The 23,250-nt window shown below is 27.6% G+C and overlaps 1 protein-coding gene across 1 annotated transcript in view; it reads right to left on the minus strand.

Moving 5' to 3' along the window:
* Window positions 1-23,250, minus strand: part of LOC111029340 — a 190,385-nt gene that overhangs the window by 39,703 nt on the left and 127,432 nt on the right. The window contains exons 6-7 of the mRNA XM_022308306.1: window positions 13,840-14,071; window positions 7,661-7,798 (exon numbers count right to left, since the gene is read on the minus strand). Of these exons, the coding sequence (XP_022163998.1) occupies window positions 7,661-7,798; window positions 13,840-14,071 (370 nt within the window). The remainder of the gene's footprint in view (window positions 1-7,660; window positions 7,799-13,839; window positions 14,072-23,250) is intronic.

Here is a 23,250-nt window from a genome sequence, read left to right on the forward strand (position 1 = left end):
AAATTTGAAATACTATTAATAAATAAAACGTTTTTTTGTTAAATATTTCATGCTTAAAACATATAGGTATTCTAGAAAAAATAACAGGACAACAACTTACATAATTTTTCTTTCCATTACTTCAAAATCCACGGCCAAGTTGTAACTTATTATTTAATGTAAAAATAAATCAACGTACATGGAGTAAGTATAGACAAAATCTATTTTTTTTCAAATATTTATTGTTATGATTTTTAAAACTGTGTATACATAAAAATCTTTCTAAATATAAAAATATTTATGAATATTTGTTGTTTACTGAACATCACATTTGTGTGAATAATTAAATCATATTTGATTTTTAATATTTCTGTTGCAATAGTTGGACAATTTTTAGAGATGTATAAAAGAACATTGTCCTACGTGGTATTTTAATAAGCACAGGTAATGAACATTTAAATCATCCTTATATTATAGGTACAAAAAAATAATGTAGAGCACAACTTACTTATCATTCTATTAAAGTGAAAAAGTTATATTTCAAATATTGAAATGTCAGCTGGTACTAAAAAATTAAATTTGAAATTACATCTGATGTGGTGTAAATAGTAGACTAATTTAGTTCACAATTTCAAACACTTAGATCAATCGACACTTTATCGTGGTTATTACATTGAAAGGAGTTTTAAGAGAGAAAGGTTATTTAGGCTATCTGTAAGACTCCGACGATAATTTCTACAAGAAAGCCTAAAGTTATAGTAAGCTGTGTTGTTAACAGATTTTGAAGAAACATAAACCCAGGATTACTAAAAGTATAAAAACAACACAAATAAAGCGGAAAGTACCTAGTTAACCACTCTGGCGTACAAGTGTAAATCGTAATTGAGTAAGTCTCTGAAGTGTATGTGTTAAATTTAAATTTAAAGATAAATAATTACATATGTACTAAAAACGACTGTGAGCGAAAACACACCTAACCTTTAAATTATACATAATATTATTATTGCTATTGACTTTTGAGTCAATGCCAACTTACAGTTACTAAGTAATTATTCAAGTTAAATAAGTTTATGGCATAAATATGTAAAAGTTAAAAATTAATCTTAATGTTTGGAAAATTTCACTGTGAATACAAAATATAATAATATGCTCAAAAATGTTTAGCCTACATGTTTAATATTTTTGAATAATTACCACAAATAACTCAAATCGGTATTCTTTGTTTACATATTACCTTATTTTGTCAACATTCAAAAGTCAGATGTCTAAATAAAAAAAAAATATGAAATTATATTTTGTAGACACAGCATAGTATTGTCTAACACGAATATATTTTACACTTTTTAGCGAACAGAATAAATCAAATCATTTTGGAAAAATTTTTTCTGAAAAACGTTCGACTTTACATAAGTTATGTCCTTAAATATAAAATTCATGACTCCTAAACCTGCAATATCTCACTACTTGTATAGCAACCCACATTGTTCGGGATCTAAACAAATGATAAATTCGTTGAGATGTACTCTACAATCCTACAAACTAAAGCCAATAAAATACAGAGCTTTATTTTAACCTCCACATTTATTATTTTCTATAATAAAAATAAAACACTTTTCGTTTATTCTTAATTTAATAATTTATTGTGTAATACATTGTTATTAATTAATTGGTAGCAGGTACAAGTTTGTGTTACAACACGTGTCTAACAAGGAACAGAATTAATAATTAATATTAATATTATATCCTAGGAATAATGTTACTATTTAAAAATGTATTATTTATATTCTCGGATACAGAAAATCAGATATGAAGACTTACACATTTTAAAGTCATTTTTTTTTAGTCTAATGTGAACTATTATTATAGCAGTTTAGCACACAAATTGACAAAATTATATTTTATCATTAAAACAACTAAATAAACTAAATCGTTCCTTAAAGTCATTCAAAGTTTCGTCTGTAGAGCATGCATTTTGGATTTGTTAAGATATTATAGTATTACAGAATATACAACTGAATTTCAAAAAAAAAACAGTTAATAATTCCAAAATTAAATATTTATATTGAATATGTTGAAATACTACGATGTAACAACTATGGGTCAAACCAGGCATAATTCATTTTTTCATGAGTAGTGGTAGGTATTTTAATATAATATGAAGCGAGCCGACTATAAAATGTCAATCTTTTATAATCTCAATGTAAATTGTTTTATAAGCACAATTTAAAAAAAAAACAACTAGTGTACGATGTGTAACGTAGTAAGTTATAATATAATATGAAAACAATATGTCTAGAATATATAAATTATTACTAGTTATAAGTTATCTGACCCTATAGCTTCTGCCGAATTTATTTATAAATTTGGGTAACAGTTAGTTTAAATTACTGTGTGATTTATACCCAATATTTAGTGAAGACTGAAGAGGCACTTTCATAACTTTCAAATGCATACATATAGTTAACAAACTGTCAGTTAAAAAGTTATACTATTGTAAGTTTGTATCACTTTATAATATATACAAATAATAGTACAAATAATGCCATTATATCGGGAAAAAAAATATGTAAGCAGTATGATGTTTGTTATTTTGCATGTAATTTCATCGTATCAATAGAATCGAGTAATTATCATATTTCCAGGGGTTGTAAAAAATACTAAAAATACATATTCTACAGATGATAATAATATAAAGTGGCTTGCCGGTTGTACGCTCAAGCTGCAGAAACGCTCCGAGTGTACGTACCTGTAGTGCTAGCCTTCAGATGGGTGACCACCCGGATTTTTAGCAACACATTCTTACCACATATACACAAACACGTGTTACCCCCTTAACAACATAAAAAACCACAAAACCTTTACAAAAAACCCCCCTATACCACCCCACACCCAATGACCTATGTCACCGAGGGTTTCCCACTAATAAAAAAAAAAAAATAATAATAATTTAACTTACAATTATAAAATTATAATAAATTATAATAAATTATAATATATTTATAGACCTTTTACTAATATAGACAGGGCCTCTTCACGTTTCCATCGTGTCAAGGTGACGCTTTTTGGTTACTGAGTTACTTTGAAACGGTAAAATATAATGTTCTACATTATAAATTTAGGTATACTAAACGGGCTAAATCGAAGTGACACATCGGCACGCGACTATCAATATATTTGGTAAATAATGGGCTGGTCTATGGGTGAAAATAAATTTCTGCATATTATATTATATGTTCAATACAGAATTAGGCGAATGTAGCGTATAATGGCTTAATAATCATTGTTATTATATAATATACATACCTACATGGCTATATATAATAATAAACAAATATTCATACAGTATTAAATATTAATATGTATATATCATAATATTTTATTAATTAACGGTTACTCGTTATTTGAATTATATTAGTTATTAACTAGGTAATTATTTTGGTATCAACCTAGTTACTATGGAAACATTTCAAAATCACGGCAAACGGGTGTAAAATAAAAAGTTCTGTCGGACGGTACGAAGACACGTATACTTAATACGTGTAAAAAAAATATGTTAATTTTAACTGATTCAGTGCAGAACTTTTCCATTTCGCATAACTCTGTCGTACCAACCATTATATAACTATATCGATCCTAGAAATATCGTTTTTATAGTTTGTCACGGATTAGTTTTTCGAAAAATTTACGATCGCGTAATAAAACTTTTTTATTTTCACAATCCCCGTGACTCCATGGCGTAGTGGATAACATTGGGTTATACGTCTAGTGACTTCATAAAAATCACAGAAATTTGGACCGCAATCATATACCGCAGTCAGTTACTTTGTTATTATCATATTATATTAAAATATTATAATAAACGGTAGTTATCTCTATTATTTTAACCATATTTTATGCGAACGGTTTTATTTCCCCGTCGCTCTGTCAGCCACGTGTTTAACGCTTTCGGTTTTATATAGCAACTTTTTAAAATTATTAATTATTTTTAGTTTTTCACTTGATAAGTATTCATATATTTAACCACACAAGTATAAATTATTTATTATTTGTCATTCATATACAATATAATTATAATGATATTTTAGTAGGCACAGTTTTTTGCAAAGCAAAAAGATTTGTAATAATATAATGTTTTCATTGTGCTTTGTGCTCGGCTTCTAGGGTAATTAATCACTAATCCTGTGAAATGATTGTTCGTTATTTACATATGAAATCAAAATTATAAACTGAGTCGTGAAATTGTTTTTCCAGCTTACAGAACGATTCTTGTAGTAATACCTCGTATACAAACCTTGTGTTAATTCATGAATTATACTGCAGTTATTATATTATTATTAGTATTATTATTATACCTGTGGCAGTTATACAATATAGTTTTCAATTCATGTACCAATTATTGTTATTACTACTAATACGTTTTAATTATACAATAAACATGTAAAAAAATTATATGGGTATCCGCGAAAAGTAAATCAGAATTGAGGTTGCAGTCTTCTCCTGCAGGCCCGTAATTGGGATTTTATTCATGGGCGGGTGGCATACTTTAAAATACTTTTTTTATAAATATACCTATTCGAAATGAATACGTATTTAACAAATACGAAAATCAGAAAATACGTATTGTAATGGAATACTTAATAATAATAGTACCCACAAAGTGTTCCAAACATTCTTAAAATGTATGAAATATAAAGTCATCTTGGATTTCATTTAATCTCATGAAAATATTCACAGAATTAAACACAGCACAAAACCAAATATTTAAAACTATCCATTTTACTTCTATAATTATTGTTTAGGAAAAGTTTGACAAAAAAAAAATGTCTTTAAATAATTTAAAATGTTGGTACATTAAAAAAGTTTTTTTTTATTTCAAAAATAAATAATTTTATTAAGTATTCAGAAAATAGTAGTAAAAACTTGTCAAAAATATTATTCAAAAACCAAAAAGTGTTCAAAATATTTTCTTAATTTGGAAGAAAATACTTATCTAAGTATATATATTTTTTCTACCAATATTCAATTCAATAATGCTGTTTTTTTCGGTTATTTTTTATTTTAATTACCTACAGCCTAATCGTATATATTATTTTTTGCACAATAATTCACATTGTAAAGCAAAATATTTTTTATGCAAATTTTGACCAGTTAACAATAAGTATTGAAACAATAGTTTAGTTTTAACACATTTCAATTTTAATCCATTAAAACTAATTTTACTTTTACAGTAAAATTATAAAAGTTACCCTTCGACATTTGTAGCACAACACCTATTATTACCAATTCGAATTAATTGGTGCTCATCAAGAAAAAAAACACAGTTTACTGTTATTTTATATTATATTACGTCAACACAATAAATGAAAAGCAATACAAATCTTTTTATAAAAAAATTTAGATTTTTGGTTTTCATCGAAAAACTAACTAAAAAAAAAACCCAAAACTTACTATTATAAACATTTTTTGAATATTAGAGTGTCCAGAAAACACTGATATAATATTATTTACATGCAAAAGTAATTTTTTTTGATGAGCACAACAATTACCGCATACATAAATACATTTATGCCTTGCGATAAATAAATAAATTTCCTTGTATTATAATTTATAAGCCCGTACTTAATTAAATGCATTCTAAATATGTACATAAATAATTAAATCATATTATTGTACTATGATGTTGGTACGAAAAATAAACATAATAAATAAAGTAAATACAACAATAATAAAATTCATAAAAAAATAATTGAATTGTAAGAATACACAACGCTGTAGACAAGCACGTAATAGTAATAGATAATGACCTCACAGAATCTGATCAATGAATTTAAAATATCATATTGACTGATGCAAATAGTATAATAGTATATAGGTGTCTGAAATAAAATTAATTATTTCGTTATACTGCATCAGTTATTTATGTATTAATTCAGAATGATGGTAATACTGTATTGGATATTTAGATAATTTAGAAATACTATTACAGTGGTTCTTAAATATTTCAGAATTACAGAACAATCATACTTTTATAAGAACTAAGCAGACCACAGACGTAAAATAAAATAGTACATATATATATATTATATTATATCACGACTCCAATTTCTTCCTAGTGTGTGGTGAGGATTTTCAGGGAGTAAAATATTATGTATGTCGTTTTTGAGAAAACTATGGTGGTATTTTCCAGTGTATAGAACACAAATGTTTAAAATAATTACTCCATTTTCAATTGATTTAATTCCAATTTCCTTTTGAAGGGTTTAATTTTAGACAACAGTGGACAATTTGTGAGTTGTATTATTAAAATATTTTAAAATACTAACATTTTATTTAAGTTATAGTTGTATCATATATTTCCACAATGTTACAGAAACTAATAACAGTTTAGTTTTTAAAATCGAAGTTTTTAAAGCTATTAAAATTGTTTTTTTTTATGATATTGGTTAGTTTTGTTTGCACACGAAAGTGCATTCATTTTTTTACTACCACGCAACAATTTTTAATCAGTAATAATATTTTTTTCAAGGGGTTGTAATATATGATTATTATTTTCGATCCATATGCTATATGTAAAATATATGCCTGTTATTCTACCACGGTATTAGGATCCAAATTAAATAGTATGGAGTACTAAACAAATGGGTAAACGAAGGTATATGAACATTTGTAATAAAATAAGCACATTACACATTCTATATACATGACACCATATTAAAACTAATACGAGTTCAAAAAAAAAAAAATTACAAAAGTATATTTGGTATACTTATAAACCCCTTAAGGTCACCTTTATTCAAACATTTTCATAATAATACTCAATATAATAACTATAAGCGATAGTTAGTATCAGAATATTAAATACTTGTTTTGCAATGACATGTAATCTATATATTTAACCTTCATAATGAAGTATTATTCAATATTACAAATTTTCAAGAACAACAACAACAATTCGTATATTTGAGAGAAATTTTTTAAGTTGAATATTAAATACTGTTTGGTTCTCAATAATATTTCATCAAATGTAAGTTTCGCTGTGCTATATTAAAATACATTAATCACAGTCAAAATCTTTAAAGTGGGGTAAATATTAAATAAATACCTGACAAAACCTAACCATTTTATTGAGTGGTCTATTTTAATATAAACTAATTGGGATTGATGTTGCACAATTGAAAAAGTAAAATGTATTGTGAAGTATGTAGTGATCTTTAAATTACCTACAGTAAATAACAGTAAATAATATTATTAATGAAGGATACAATTTAAAATGTGACAGTAATATTAGCTAGGTATACCTACTAATTGTTTACTAGATATTATTTATTACGTATAGGATTAAAATGTATAAATATAAATTTAATATTTATTTTTATTTGAAAAAGTAGCCGTTTGAAAAGCCAAAATATAAAAATGGTATTAATGGTGAGGGTGATTTACTCTACGGGTTCGTAAACAAATGATAATATACATTGTGTGCCTATTCGATTTCAGCTTACTGCAGCCTGTATTTACAATTTACACCATTCATATATTATTATTCAACTGTATTCAGTATAATAACTCAGAAACAACTCATTTGAATGCATTGATTCTATACGTTGACATTTCAATAAAAAATATTACGGACCAAAGGTATTTATGTGTTATACGGCCATATAATTGATAGTATTCTTTTTACCTGCAATTTGATTTCGCACGACAGCTCTCGGCTAAGAAATGACACGGCACCTTCGCCGGGCCATCCGCACGCTGAGCGCATTCCGGATGTAACATCTCTTGAGCTATTAAACATTTGTCTTTGTTGACTCCAGATTTCCTATATAGAAAAACAGTAATATTATAATTGTGTTTTATATTAGACCAGCGGTTCTCAAACTTTTTTTTCGCGGACTACTTATGTGCATTATTACTCTATCGAAGACCACTTATGTGACCATTTTCAAACACAATTTAAAATATTAATTTATTTACTCTCCGTTCTATCTCTTTGTGGCCTTTCGAGAACCGACATGTAGTCTTCCGCGTACTATATAGTTTGAGAACCTCTGTTTAAGGCAAACATTTATAAGTATTCTGAACTCAAAGTTAAAAGTTTTACTTTGAAATCAAGACTCGTATATATAAAACTAGTAATAAAGCCATCATCCATATTATTATACATCATATTAATATATGTTTAATATAGAATGCCATCAATCTTACGAATTTATTCGAGACTTCGCAGACCATATAGCATTTAAATAATCCCTGCTTATTCATAGTTATTATTTGTTAATCATTTGAGAAGAATGGTTTATTTAGTTTATTCGTTCATTTTCTTTTTATATATATTTTTTGTAAAAATTGAATGAACATTAGAACCAAAATCATCTGCATTTATTGTAAATTACTTTTGTAATAAATTATAATACAATTACACTTACTGAATTATGCTATCCCCAGGTTTTAGTTAAAAACACACAACTTATTTAAATTCAATATAAATAGGTAGATACGGTACCCGTATGATACAATAACGTAAATTTAAAATTATCTTAAAGGCCTCTTCTGAGATATTTTGCACGGCACACAAGGCTTCGCGAATGATTGCACAAATATCTTATCTCATTTTTAAGGCCATGTTGGAACTTATATAAAATGTATATTTTTTACATCCATTTGTTCCAAACATATCTGTTTTTGCCTTACTAGTTACTACCTAGCGGAACTGCGTAAACATTTATCATTCCTTTATATCGCCACGGGCTATTATTTTCCCGAAAATGGTCGTTAAAAAAAGAATATTTTATTAAATTATTATTATTTGCATGTTAAGGACGATTTCTCGACTTTCCAAATGGTTTTTATTAGGCGTGAAATTCATATATTATAAATGATAACCTGTAGCTATACTGATTTGATCGTGTTTTACGGTCAAATTAAAATATTTTGATTCAAATCATATTATGTGATGGACAAATTGTTTATATTGTCTATTTTAATTATATTATATTAAGTTATTATATTTTTTTTTACAACAATTTTATAGTTGAAATTGAAATTGAAATTTGAAATATCATTTTAGTAGGTATGTTAAGTTTACTCTTAAATTTGGGTATGAATGGTGTGGATGGTATTAAAATGCGCACAAGTAAAAAATAACGTCTTTATATTTTTGATTATTTTTTGTACTTGAACTATAAAAAATATACATTTTAAATTAATATTTTTAGATTGCCAATGTGTAGGTTTTTTTAAAATTGGTAATAGTATATAGGTTCTTAGTTTAAAATGTATAAGACGGTTACAGTTTTACAATTATTATAAGATAATTAACATAAAACATTTATAAGACTAATATTTAAAATAATTGTTATTAAATAACAATTTAATTTGTTTATTGACCAACCAATACAATTTTTTTTTTTTTAATAGTTGAAGCTACTTAAATGTTTAAAAATAAAATATAATTTAGACACCACGTAGAAGCTATAACTGTGTTTAGTAAACATTTGTATTTTATTTTCAATCATTATATTAGAATAATGTTGTTAAAATAATATTTCCCTTCCCAGAATTAAAACTGTCCGTAGAAACTCAACATTACATTAAACATAACTTTGACTTTGGTTATACATTAAATAAATATAATGATAAATTAATTATTGTGATAATATTTTTTTTATTTATGAAGAAAAATGAATACTTCCAATATATTTAACATTTGCAAGGCTTAAATATTTGGGCAAAGACTAGTAAACTAAAGCTACTTCAACTTGTTGTTATAATACTACGTTAAAGTCTAATATGTATAATGTATATGTTGTACCTATATTGTATAAGAATCACCCTTCGATGATAACTATAACAATAAATCAAATTAGGATTTAAAAAAAAATAGCTTATTTGGATAATACAACTATTATAGGACAAAGAAGATATATATTATTATTATGATAAACTGTACAAAAACAACTCGGTGAAAAGAGGAAACGAAAACTCGATGAATTCATATCCGTACTACACAATATATGTAGTAGTATGTACATATAATCACACATAATTGCATTGATATTAATCTTTAAACCACAGTTACCTATATTTTATACCTAGGCATACTCCTTGGGGTAACGTACATATTACAGTGAGTCATAAATTAAAGGCCTGGATAATGTTTTTTGTGTAAATTCAAGTATACTTTTTTTCGTTATTGTTTTTTTTTTTTTTGTCAGAAGCTTTTTACACTGTACATTTGTACAAGTTGGAACTGTAATAATTGTTTTTTTTTCTTTGCAGAAAACCCTTGATGGGACAATGCGTACGGTAAAACGAAGCCGTAGAAGGTATTCACATGAGTACATGACTAATCACTATCATTACTGTTACTTTTTTTACAAGCGTTTTGATAAATTATTGCAGTTCCCTTATCACATAAACGGCCATGTTTATTGTCATAAAGTTATTAATATATTTTATATTAAACTTAATACTTCATCTCTCAAGCAGTGAGCTAAACTTTAATTTTTCTTATTTTACAATTAAAATTAAATTATTATTGTTTTTGTAAAATATATTGTATTTACATAATTATTCAGTTATGTGAGAAATTAATATGACTTCAGTGGAAAATTAAAAATCTGTAACTGGTAAAAGACACACTTCTTCATAACTTTTTAATTAACTATATTGAAAATGTTTCTGTCTTTTATAAATTCTAGAAAAATTGTGCAGTACACATTTTTTCCACCACATAAAAATAATAAAATTAGTAAAATTCTATTCTAAGGCAGTGTTTTATAAATCCAATTTGTATAAAATATATTACTAGGTATATAAAAGAAATATATCCATTTAGTTTTTGTATATATTTTGTATTTATACTATTACCCAAAAAAGTGTTTTAACTAGAGTAATATTATGTAGTTTTAAATTTTAAATTAATGCAATAATTGTTGTAGACTAATAGACTATAGTGTACTTTGTTTATATAAAAGTATAATTATAATATGTTTAAAGGTATTACATTGTGATTATAATTTTTTTTTTTGTGATGGTTATTAGCTTGTTTGTTTAATATATAGCCTGGGTCAATTGGTTTTTAACACGTGCTTATGGGGCTAGGATTTATCACTAAAAACCCGGTTGGTCACCCATTCGAGAACTAAAGACACCAGCCAATACTTGACCTCAGCACAAGTCAGCTACTGCAGTCAACCGCCGGCCACACCAAGCCACATTTTTTTTTATAATATAATTTATAACATATGACTTCAGTTCGGTTTCGAACACCGTCGAGTGCGCACGTATCACGTAATTACGCTCCGTATCAGTGTAGGGTCGGCGTCATGGACGTTGAACCCAAATACTACAATAGGTACACAAATTCCAACTCGTTCTGCCAAACAAATGTCCATAGTCTACGACATTAACGGTAGAATTATTCCTTTCCAAAATGTGGTACCGGTTGACCAAATCGCTCACGTACACGGCAAACGCAATTTATCTTCTTCGTCCACTTCCCCCGGGCCCGTGGACAAGAAGTCTAAACCATTTGTTTCCCCGAATCGGTTCGAGGTTCTACAAAGCGACGATGATTCAAGTGAGTGTGCATTTCCTCCACCTAATGATCATACTGTAGTCCGTGAGACTAAGTCTTCTACCGTTAACACCAATATAACTACCCGTTCTCAACCTATCTACATCAAAAATATAACTAACTTCACTTTATTCAAAAACAAATTAATACAACTCACGGGTATAAATAGTTTCTATTGTAAGGCGACGCCTTCCTATCTTATCGTTCGACCGAAAGGGCCGGACAATGCAAAACTCATACTCGACCACTTGTTGAACTCCGACACGGATTTCCACACTTTTTGCCCACCTAGCTCAAAACCATTCAGGATTGTAATCAGAAACTTACACCACTCAACTCTAAATTCTGATATCTCTGGTGCTCTAACGGAGCTTGGACACTCGGTTAGACACGTGTCTAATATTAAAAAGAACAAAGTATCTCTACCGTTATTCTTTGTAGACCTAAACCCCAATAAAAATAATTTGGACATCCTTAATACTACTACACTATTGCATACTTCCGTCGTGATTGAAAAACCAAATAAATCTAAAATCGGCCCACCTCAATGCCACAAATGTCAAGCCTTGTGACGGTCACACGAAATCATACTGTTCACATACACCTCGGTGTGTCAAATGCGGAGAAGAACACCTCTCCGACAAGTGTTCCAAAGATATCAGTCTCCCAGCTAAATGCGATCTCTGCGCAGGAGCTCATACTTCATCTTACAAAGGATGCCCAGTCTTCAAAAAGCTCACCACCGCTTCTCAAAAACAAAAAGTAGGACGACGTTTACCTACTTTTTCCAGACCAACCAAACGCATGCAGTCTGAGAACCCCTGCAGTTCCAACAAAACGCGAACCTACGCCGATGCCACAGCTAATCAACAAACACCAGTCGAAGCACCTATTTTTAACAAAATCATTAGTGATATCTCAAATATTTTATTCCCATTAATTAAGTCATTAACAACTATTTTAAATAATTTAAATTCAATTTTACCTTCTCCCTAATCGTCTTAATACTATTAGATTACTTTGTATAATTAATTCTCATTATTATTAGTTGTTATTATATTACTGTAACTGTCGAGCTGTAATAGTTTTTTACTAAAAGCTAATAAAAAAAAAAAAAAAAACATATGACTTATACTATATATAACTTCTTCTTCACTGACAACGTAATTGTTATTATTGTTATTGCAATTTTTATTTTAATATATTATTATAATTATAATATTATACCTTAATACATTATAGTATTATACAACATAAATGACCGAATATTTTATTAGCCACGACTATGGCGTGTTAATAATATCAAACGTCACCCGACCACGCGATTTGATAGAATTTATATGAAGCACATAGTATTACAATATTATGTAAGTATTGTGGCTTACCACATAATACTACATATTACATTATACTGGTACATTTTCAATTACGAAAAACATCGCATTGCACTTAACGTTATAAATACGCTGCCAGTCTCGTATTAATCTGAATCAGTGACCCATATGAGTTCGTAATACAAGTAATCACTTTGTAATAATTTCTAGACGAACAGACCACAATTTTACTTACAAATATTATTATAATTTATATAGGTACTTAAAATGTATTATAATACTAAAGTTTGTCAACAAGATTACATCTTGCTGACATAAATATGTTAACAAAAGTCATCTATAATTTAATTTTTAATAATTGTTTATGATAGCGTATAACTAATAGTTATGAAAATGAAAGTTAATAAAAAATAAAACACATATTTTTTATTACCTATGACGGGGAATATTTTCAAACATTATTTAAAAAAAATTAGGATTGTTTAAAAAAGAAAATATATTAATTTATTAGTAATTACAAAATACATGTGGTTATAATCCGATAAGCAAAAGATCCATTAAAAAATGGATACCTTTTTTACTTTAATTGTGTTGTAAATAAAAAATTGAAATAAAATCTGTCAAAAACTGACGAAGTCCTTCGTTTTCGTTTTAATGAACTGTACATAGTATGATTTCGTATATGCAATAACCCAACACGATAATGACACGAGACCCCCTGTAACTAACTCTAAACTCTCAAGAAATTTAAAATTAAATTTGTAATGACGTATTCAAAATTGAACAGTAATCATTATTGGTTACATTTTACCAAACAATAAGTTAGGATCAGCAGTGTACGATGGTCGTTTTGAGCTTGGAGGGACTGTACAAACAAAGGTCCAGATTTTCATTTTTCAAATAAGGTTACATAAGTATAAATAATAACAGTAGCCAGTAGGTACTCACTTGCACAGGCAAAACGCGATTTCTATTGCGTATGAATGCATAGATTCGTTGCGGTAAAAGTTTTGCAGCGACTCCATGCAGTTGGCTTTTTTGCACTGTCTGTGATTGCAGTTCCGGGTTATGGACGCCACCATTTCCTGGCACTGTGAGTGTTTGTTACAGGTTTCCAACGCCTCGTGACACGTACTTTGGAAGTTCAATATAGAGTTGTCGATTGGCGTCGATTTCGAACCTGTATATTTACGATAAAATAAATATCTTTGAAATATAATAATAATAAATACCCAAGGCGCCCAATATAAAAGAGAGTAAGTCGGAACTGGAACCAATATAATAAATTGGTGATTTTGTAGGTTTCGGTTCGTCAACATACAAAAATAATATTTCCTGATCAATACCCGTATTATCAATCATTTATGACTCAAATTGTATAGTAGACTTAGAAACAAAAACGTATAATGTAAAATAAATAAAATAAAGTATCAAAGCAAAAATATTACAAGTTTTGATAGTAATTTATTAATAGGTTTGAATTTTTTAAATCAATATAACAAATGAATACACCTTTGATTATGATATTAGCTTATATTATTTATTACACTAAATGTCAGTGATGGGTAATTAATAATCAATAATTTCTCATAAAAACTTTTTTTCTTAATGAATCTATTAATGGTGATACTGATTTGAGGTAGGTTTTGATTAGCTTACATTTTGTATTATCTTAATTTATACAATCTGTGATATAATATTTATTTGTTTTAATTCAAAACCGTTCGTTGTATACACATGTGTAGTTTATTTAGCTATAGTAAACATTCCATTTTGAAACGATAAACTTTGAATGACTAAAAGTAAAGAGTGGCTAATTAGTATATTACTAAAACCAGAAACTGTTAATTAAAAGAAAATATTTGTCTTTTTGTAAATATACGAGCTGCACTGAGTAGCATGTAACTGCAGCAGTAGCTAGGTAGTACTTTGGGTGTTTTACCCTGTCGTCAATAAAATATTGTAATTAATATTTCTAGTGGTAGATTCTTGCATGTTACAATTACATTTTTTTTTTTAAATATCTAAAGTATATATTCTAAAAAAAACCAAATGATGTGACACTAAAAATACTTCGATTCTTAAATAAACAATGCAAATAAAACGATTAATTTTTAGAAAGTAGTAAATATTTCATCAAATTGTTTGAAATATTATCCTTAATAATATGCACAAGCTCGAATATTAGCAGAAGTATTCTAGCAAGGTTAGGTTATATATAGAAGTATATTAGCATCAATGGAAAAGATTACGTTAAGTGGATTCTCCCAGATTACTCTACACACACGTAGTAATTAATTGATATCATGACACTTTGGTTTTACTTGGCATGATATACTGCAAAGTTTCTCTGGTATTATATTGTTTGTAACAATATATATACACCAACCAAGAATATATTTTGAAAGATCTTCGATTCTTAAAGACAAGCTCACATTTGACTCAATATCCAAAATATCATACTTCAATGAACACTAATGAAAACCATATTAAAAATATTAAGTCGAAATCAACAAATGACATGGTGTAAATGTTGCGTTAAGAAAAAACCAAATAATTATTATTAGAATAATAATAATAAAGGTATGTTTATTGGTATATTATGTCACTTGATTTGGGCCAAACTCTTGAGTTTCAACGCTTTTTACTCGTGATGTTTCAATGTTATACAACTTGATGAACCTAACCACCATCACTTCCTACTCTTCATAATATATTATTAACTGAATACCATATTTGATTTTGGAGTGTACTTACTTACTTTAAATTGAATTATATGTGTATTATTAACTCAAGAAAATGTTGGATGCGTGAGTGTAAACAGTAAAAATCCAATTTGTGAGGAACACGCCGTTTTATATATATTATTTATAATAGAAATACTAAACTTTTATCAAAGGTAGAGAAGTCTATTTGTGATACAGTGTATCAATGTTTCCCAAACAGATTTTTAATAGGTAATATGTGAACATTTTAAATTTTTGATTAAAACTATTTAATAAATTTATTGAAAAAATAAAAATCATAAGTCTGCACAGGTACAATTGTCTAATATTTAATGAAATATATAATACATATTACAGGGCGATTCACCAAGAATGCACAACCCAATTTTTTCCTTTAATAAAAAATTTATTCAAATTTTGATCTTTGGAATTTTTAAATACAGACTATACTTTCTTGAATTTTTTTATACTACTTAAGAAGTGTCGTGTGGTGATACAAACTTCTATTTTTCAGGTGAGAACCCCCTATTTTACCTAAATTAATTAGAGGATAATATTCAAATTTCAAAAGGGTAGTTTCTTATTTATTAAAATATTAATATTAAGGGTAATATAGTCCTTTAAAACTGGTTTTACAGAAATATAAAGTAGACGTACAATTTAATATAGCATTTATTATTTTACACATTTTTACAAATTATTAAGACTGTATTAATAGATTATTATTAATGACTACAGTTTTCAAATCACAAAATCCCCCATATCTTATAAACTCATCACTATGGACATTATATATTTAGAACACAAAGTTAAATAACTTGAAAACTACCAAACGATAGTAAGTTGAAAAGTTACGCTTTACAGTTTAAACACATATAATATAGTTTAGGAGATAAAATGATTGTTTAACTAAAATATATTCACAAAACATATTAAATAGGTATAAATTAGTTGGCAGAAACCTATATCAATCACAACACCATTTTAACTACCAGTTTAGCTACAAGCAGTATTATACGATGCGTTATAATTAAAATATAATGGAATACACGGAAATCAATTATTTAATTTACAATATACATATATTGTTTTATTTAAATGTGTGCGGGGTCGTGTGTGACCATTTAAACAGAACTCTTACACTATTTGAAAATTAAGATTTATTTCGAAGCATAAAGGTTGTGTTCATGTTTAGTCACATAATATGTACTAACTCATAAATTAATATAAATATTTAATATAAATTTGTAAAACGTAAAATAAAAAGTGTAGTATAAAATTTCTTTACACTTGTATTGTTTATTAAAATGTTCTAAATTCTAATTAAAATGCTGTTTAGTGTATACCTACTATGCATCTATAAAATCCAAATAAATTAAAATTTCTAGGAAACAATTTTAATACATCTTTTCTACCAACAATTATAAAATGCAAACATAAAGCGAAATCACAAACGTTTTATAATTGTTATTTTAACCATATAAGTTAGTCATAATACATTAAACATCGTCAATATTTTCTAATTTATTTTCCTGGATGATCCGGGGACTGAAGTAAAAAACAAGTCATAATATTAATTGTATTATATCGGTAAACTTTTTCCAATAAACAAAATATATATTCTCCTTAGAAATTATAGCTCTACCACAATTATTGGAACCATTGAAAATATCTTTCTCTATTCTGAGCTATTATTTAAGATTGCGGACATTGAATTTTAAAACTGGGAATATATCAAGTTAATGGACGAGAGCATCGGACATGGTTTAATGAATATATATATATAAGCTTCGTATATACTTATGGTTTTATAGGTTTTCTCGAGTATATTATAAAAATAAAAAAAACCCGAGAAAGTTGTTTTGCTATATAGTAGATTTCAAGTGTACGTCGTCATTCACTACTGTAATGGCTGTGTTAAAATTGAATTACATGTTACATTATTGTATTATTGTAAAAGCAAAACAATTTTATGTAGAAAGGGTGAGCCTCAATTTATAAATTCTGAGTATATCTTACAATTAATTTAAATTCATATGAAAAATAATTTTTTTATTTGTAATAAGGTAGGTCGGATTATTCCAGAAACACGACCTATTATATTACATATGTATACGTGTAGTAACTATATGGCTTAAAATGAATCTAAAAATATTTAAAAAATGTGTTGTGTAATGAAACTAATATAATAATAATAATATGTGAACATGTTCAAGTTTCCAAGATTTTTATTTTTTGAATATCAATAAAGTAGCTTAAATAAATGGTTATTTATTGTTTAAGTATCAAATCTTATCTACAATCGTACTTCAGATGTTTAATAGATGTTAGGTATGCACCTATGTATTTTCAATATTGATATATTGCTATACTGAGAAAAACCATTGGATTTTGGTACCTTGTTTTAAATTTTTAAATTAATAATTTAAATTAGTTTCCAGTTGTGTATGAACTTTTGACTACAATATAATTTTTGAATGTTCATAATTTTGTCAATATTTCAACTTTAAACTCTTGAAAAGAAATTAGGAATATGCATTTTTGACTGAGACAATTTTTTTTTATCGAGGTGTATTGTTTTTTTCAAGGTTTTTTTAAGTTATTTTGAAAAATACTGGGAAAATGTCGACTCCCCCTCCCCCAATGGTTCAACAAGATCTAATTTTCTATCACCTTTGATATTAAATATTGATTTTTTTTAACTGCTTAGTGACTAGGAATCATCATCGATGTGTTGACGAAAAGAAAAATACAACTTTGTCGTCGATTTAATTACATAGTTAGGCGATCAGTAATCATAGTTCAAAATTTTAAAGTTCAACATGGCATGGTTGGATGCTTGTCGATAACTGTGGAAAACACTACAAAGGGTTCAGCTATAAAACTAACGCGTTGATTGTTAATGTGGAGGGAAAATGGTATAATCGTACTTAATAAATTAAACTTCAACTTTACGTGGGCCAGGGAGAAAAGGGTTCTAATCCTTTTTTATTCAACCCTAACTTTTTATTTACACTATATACATTTTATATAATACATTTAATAAAAATGTTCCAAAGACGCATATTCCCAGCTTAAAACGGTTTTAATTGGTGCGTTAATAAAGTACAAAAGTATAACAGACGAAAAGGTTCTACGTCATAAAATATCACTAATTATACTAAGTTTTAAGCAGAAATGGATAAAATCTTTTCATATTTCTTAGCGAATATATTATTACGATTATTGGAATAAAAACTATGCTCTACCACCTATAGGGCTTCCTTATAAGAAAAAATATTTTCAACTAATCATTATAATCGAAATTTTGCTGATTCTAAAAAAGTTTTCATTAATTTGTCTTTTGCTAAACGTAAAATATTTATTAATTAATATTTAAGTAAAAAATCTTGTATTTCAGATAATAAAAAAAAAAATTTTTTCGCTGATAATTACCAAAATATTTTTAAAAAAGTATTCAATATTGAAAAATCATCTCGGCATATGCACATAATTAGTAATCAAATTTGTAAGTTATTTCTCCTATCATAATTATTGTTATTTTTTTTTTTGTGACTCATACAACAATATTTCCTTGGAATTTTTAGCTCTTTTCTCAAGTTCAAAATAATATTATACTCTGTAATCGCTTTATTTCATAAGGATTCCTGTTTTCTTATTATTCAAAAATCAGACACCGATCCCCAACGAAGATAGCGTAAGTATGTGAACAATTTATGAATAATAATTAATAATATTATTCTCTAATGGAATTTCAAGAGTTTATGTTATTCTATACATTTCATAATGCATAATACGGAACGTTCAGTATACATTATTGCATAAAATAACATTTTGAGACAACTGAAAACTTAAATCATTTCAATAGTATAAACGTATTATGTTGTATGGGACGTAGGTATATAATAATATAATCTATATCTTATAATTATATTATTGTTATATATTGCAATATAGGTCATACAGCGAAACATTTGAGTGGTGACGTGGTGTGTTATTATGTAGGATTACCTAAGTTACAGGCCATTTTCTTGAGCATTAGCCATATTGTATGTACATAATAATGTACCTAGGTGGTAGGAGGGTACCATGCATTATTATTGTCGTGCAGTGTATAAGGTAGTAGGAAAAAACCCCTCAAAGCGATAAGCCTACGTTATAGTGTTAACGTTGTTAGTACAGGTATACATTATTATATTATATTGTAATATAATTTAGACAAAGACTATAAATTAGCGAGTTCAAAATGTTCTGACTTTAAATTTTGTAGAAACGACCGAGATTCGCAGAGGTTGAAATAAATGAAATTGTACGTCTGTTTTACATACTATATTGTTATAATAATAATATAATAATATAATAATAAAATATAGGAAATCACTCACTGCACAAAAATAACATAATAGTAAGTAATAACATTGTTATGAGCACAAGCGAGCAGCCCTCTCGTATTTGATTTGTTTATTTAAGGGTGGGCACGTTGCACGCAGTACGTCATGTAAGCGAGAACGATCTCTCACCAATGTTTAAGCTACGAGTAATGTCAAAGGTTACATCGCTGGATGTACATTAATATTATAGCGGTGGTGCGTTCAAATGAATTCAGGCTAACATTAAAATATGTTCTAATTTATGGTTGATTCTCGATCCCTGGCGGTCGGCCAAGCATCTTAATTTAAGAAGATAGAAATAAATCTATAATACTGCCCATAATAGTATATAAAGAAAAACCTTAACGAAATATATATTGTAATATAATAACATTAGTGTACCGAAACTTAGAATCGTAAGGTTTAAGTTTATATATTTTAAAATCTAAAATTGTCATAAATAACATTGATATTTTATAATCCCATGTATGTGTATGTCGAGGTATTGCTAAAAATGGTATAATCATGCACTGTATTAGAATTTGATAATGTATAATAAACTAATGGCATATAATTCACGTGATGATTTAATATCCTAATACTATATTATCTGAAGGATATGTACTCAATACATAGTAACAAACTTCTTAAAAATCGTTCCTTCAAAGTCAATGCAAATAACAAGCTATCAGAAGAATGTATACAATAACATGCCCCCCCCCCAAGGTTCTTGCCCTCTCAGTAACCTTATCAATTCTTATCGCAGTCCATGGTGTATCACCAACCAGGTGTCATATATTCTCGTATATTTATTCTCAACATATTTTGTAGAGTCAATAAAAACCTCATCGTACCAATTAAATTACAAATAACCATAAACAAGTCTCCAAGAGTGTTAAAAAATTACATATTTTGATTTTTGTCTAGAGAAATAAAAATGTGGAATTGGAACAAAAAAACTTAAAACTAGGTATTAGGTAATATACAAATCAGTCTAAAAATCCTAAATATAGTCAATAAAACATCTGTGAGAATGTTTGAGATTACACTCAGTAGTCAACTCACTCGGAAATTGTACATAATATCTCCAGTTCAATATAACTAAACATTTTTAAAATATTACCACACTACATATTGTGCAGAGAAACAAAAAAAAAACAGTAAATAAAATACATACATCAATAACCCAGCTTAGGTTGAACAACAGTGCTTTTCTATACAAGTTGGTGCCCTGAACAACTTTAGTCTTTAAGCCAGACTGACAGTATCAATAATAGCTAGTAAAGATATGTATAACCTTCACTTCATTCAACTCATCAAAACCTTACAGACTGGACGGTCCGAGCTGCATTGATTGCTGCGTGTCCGAAGATGTCGCATTTTAGAACATACGGTATTTAGACTGCTACAATATAAAAGGCAACTAGATGCTTAGGTAAACTTAAGAATAACACCAGAAAACAGAATGCGGTCAGTTTTGTTCAACAAAATGGACGGGGGCTTTGCTGTAAAATAATAATGGCAATCAAGAAGGAAGAAGAAAGGGCCAGACAGCAACTACGAAAATTACGAAGAAGAAGTCTGAGCGTGTTCACATGACCCCACTGACTACACCAGTATGTACAAGGTAACTAAGGCGGTGGATCTAGCCAGTCCTTAAAACCAGTAATTTTGTTGTCGTCGATAACACAGAGATAAAAAAGAAAACTGTAACATAAATGGAAAGCTGATACAAGAAATAATAATGTAAGACACTAAGCTATATTATTCTGCAAGTTTAAATAATAAAATTAACCCTTCCAAAAACAGTGAACTGAAAACGGCTTATGGATGAAAATACAATAAATAATCTAAATCAATTAATAAAAACCAGAGAACACATTTCACAGATTCCATAAACTAGTTTATATGAAGCAACCCTATAAGTTATTAACCAAACAACCAACACCTCTTGAAATATTCGAATGTTATTTCAAAAGTATAGTATAAAACTAGTAAACTATAAAGTTACACAGGAAAGACTAATCCCCCGACAATGAAATAGGTTTATCTCAATAATATTCTACAGTTAACTGATATATAAGCTCCCCGATAACTGCTCGATTTTTCCAGTAAAGGAACTAGCTATTGTAGTCTATAGTTAAAGAGAAATATAGAAAATATATAATACACAGTGACGTGAAAAAAACTCTCAAAAGCTTTCTTCAATTATTATATTCCAGGAGTTATTATATTTTCAATGAAAATACAAAATAAAACAATAAAATCATTTAAATTAAACAAGTAAATAGTAGTTATAGGACACAAATAAATCAAATGAAATAAAAAGCTTCAATAGTTGAAAACAGTAAATAGGCACAAATAATATTAAAATCAATTTTATCAATAAATCATCTCACAATGTTTAATAAACAACATGTTAAGTAAATCGCCACAATTATAAAGAATCAAGATACAAAATAAAATAACTTTCACCTAATGAGAAAACCCGAATTTAAAAAAGAAATAAGAAATTATATCAAATAATTTACCCATAGGCTACATCAGGTTTACACACATTTTTCTCATGTCAACGGAAGAAAATAGACATCCCTATGTACCCTATATGCGAAACCTACGATGTTGAACTAACTCATTTAAACCAAATGTTGCATCTATAATCCTCATCATCACCGAATCAATATAAGAAACCACCTAGATGTACTACTCGAACTATACCTACAGGACATCAAACAGTTAATTTTGAAATTGTTGTGAATTAAAAGTTTATGATGATACCAGATAAAAATGTAACTAGAATTTCCGTTAAATGATACTAAAATAAATAATTTTTTTTTTGTATAATTTGTATTTTGAATATTAAATGTGGGTTGTAGTTGTATATTATATTATAAAAATTGTTCCGTTTAACAAAATATTTATATTAAATATTATATCAATATAAATATATATAAAATATTAAACAAATATTATCATATCAATAAATATCAAATAAATCAAATGTAATATTATGTGTTTACAACCTAATGCTTCAATTGAAAAAAACACACTAAATGATGTAAAAAAATAATAACTCTTGAAAAAACTATTGTTTCCCAAAAAGATACATTTAAGTTACGTTATGCTACCACTGCACCGTGTCGGCTATGACTGCCAATAGTCAGTTGACGGTTGCAGATCACAATTATCAACGTAGCCAGTAGGTATATTTAATTTCGTCGATAGCAACAATATTTTTATACTTCTGAGTAGCTATTTTCTTC

The sequence above is a fragment of the Myzus persicae genome, unplaced genomic scaffold (genome assembly GCF_001856785.1).
Source record: "Myzus persicae strain clone G006 unplaced genomic scaffold, MPER_G0061.0, whole genome shotgun sequence".
NCBI classification, from domain to species: domain Eukaryota; kingdom Metazoa; phylum Arthropoda; class Insecta; order Hemiptera; family Aphididae; genus Myzus; species Myzus persicae.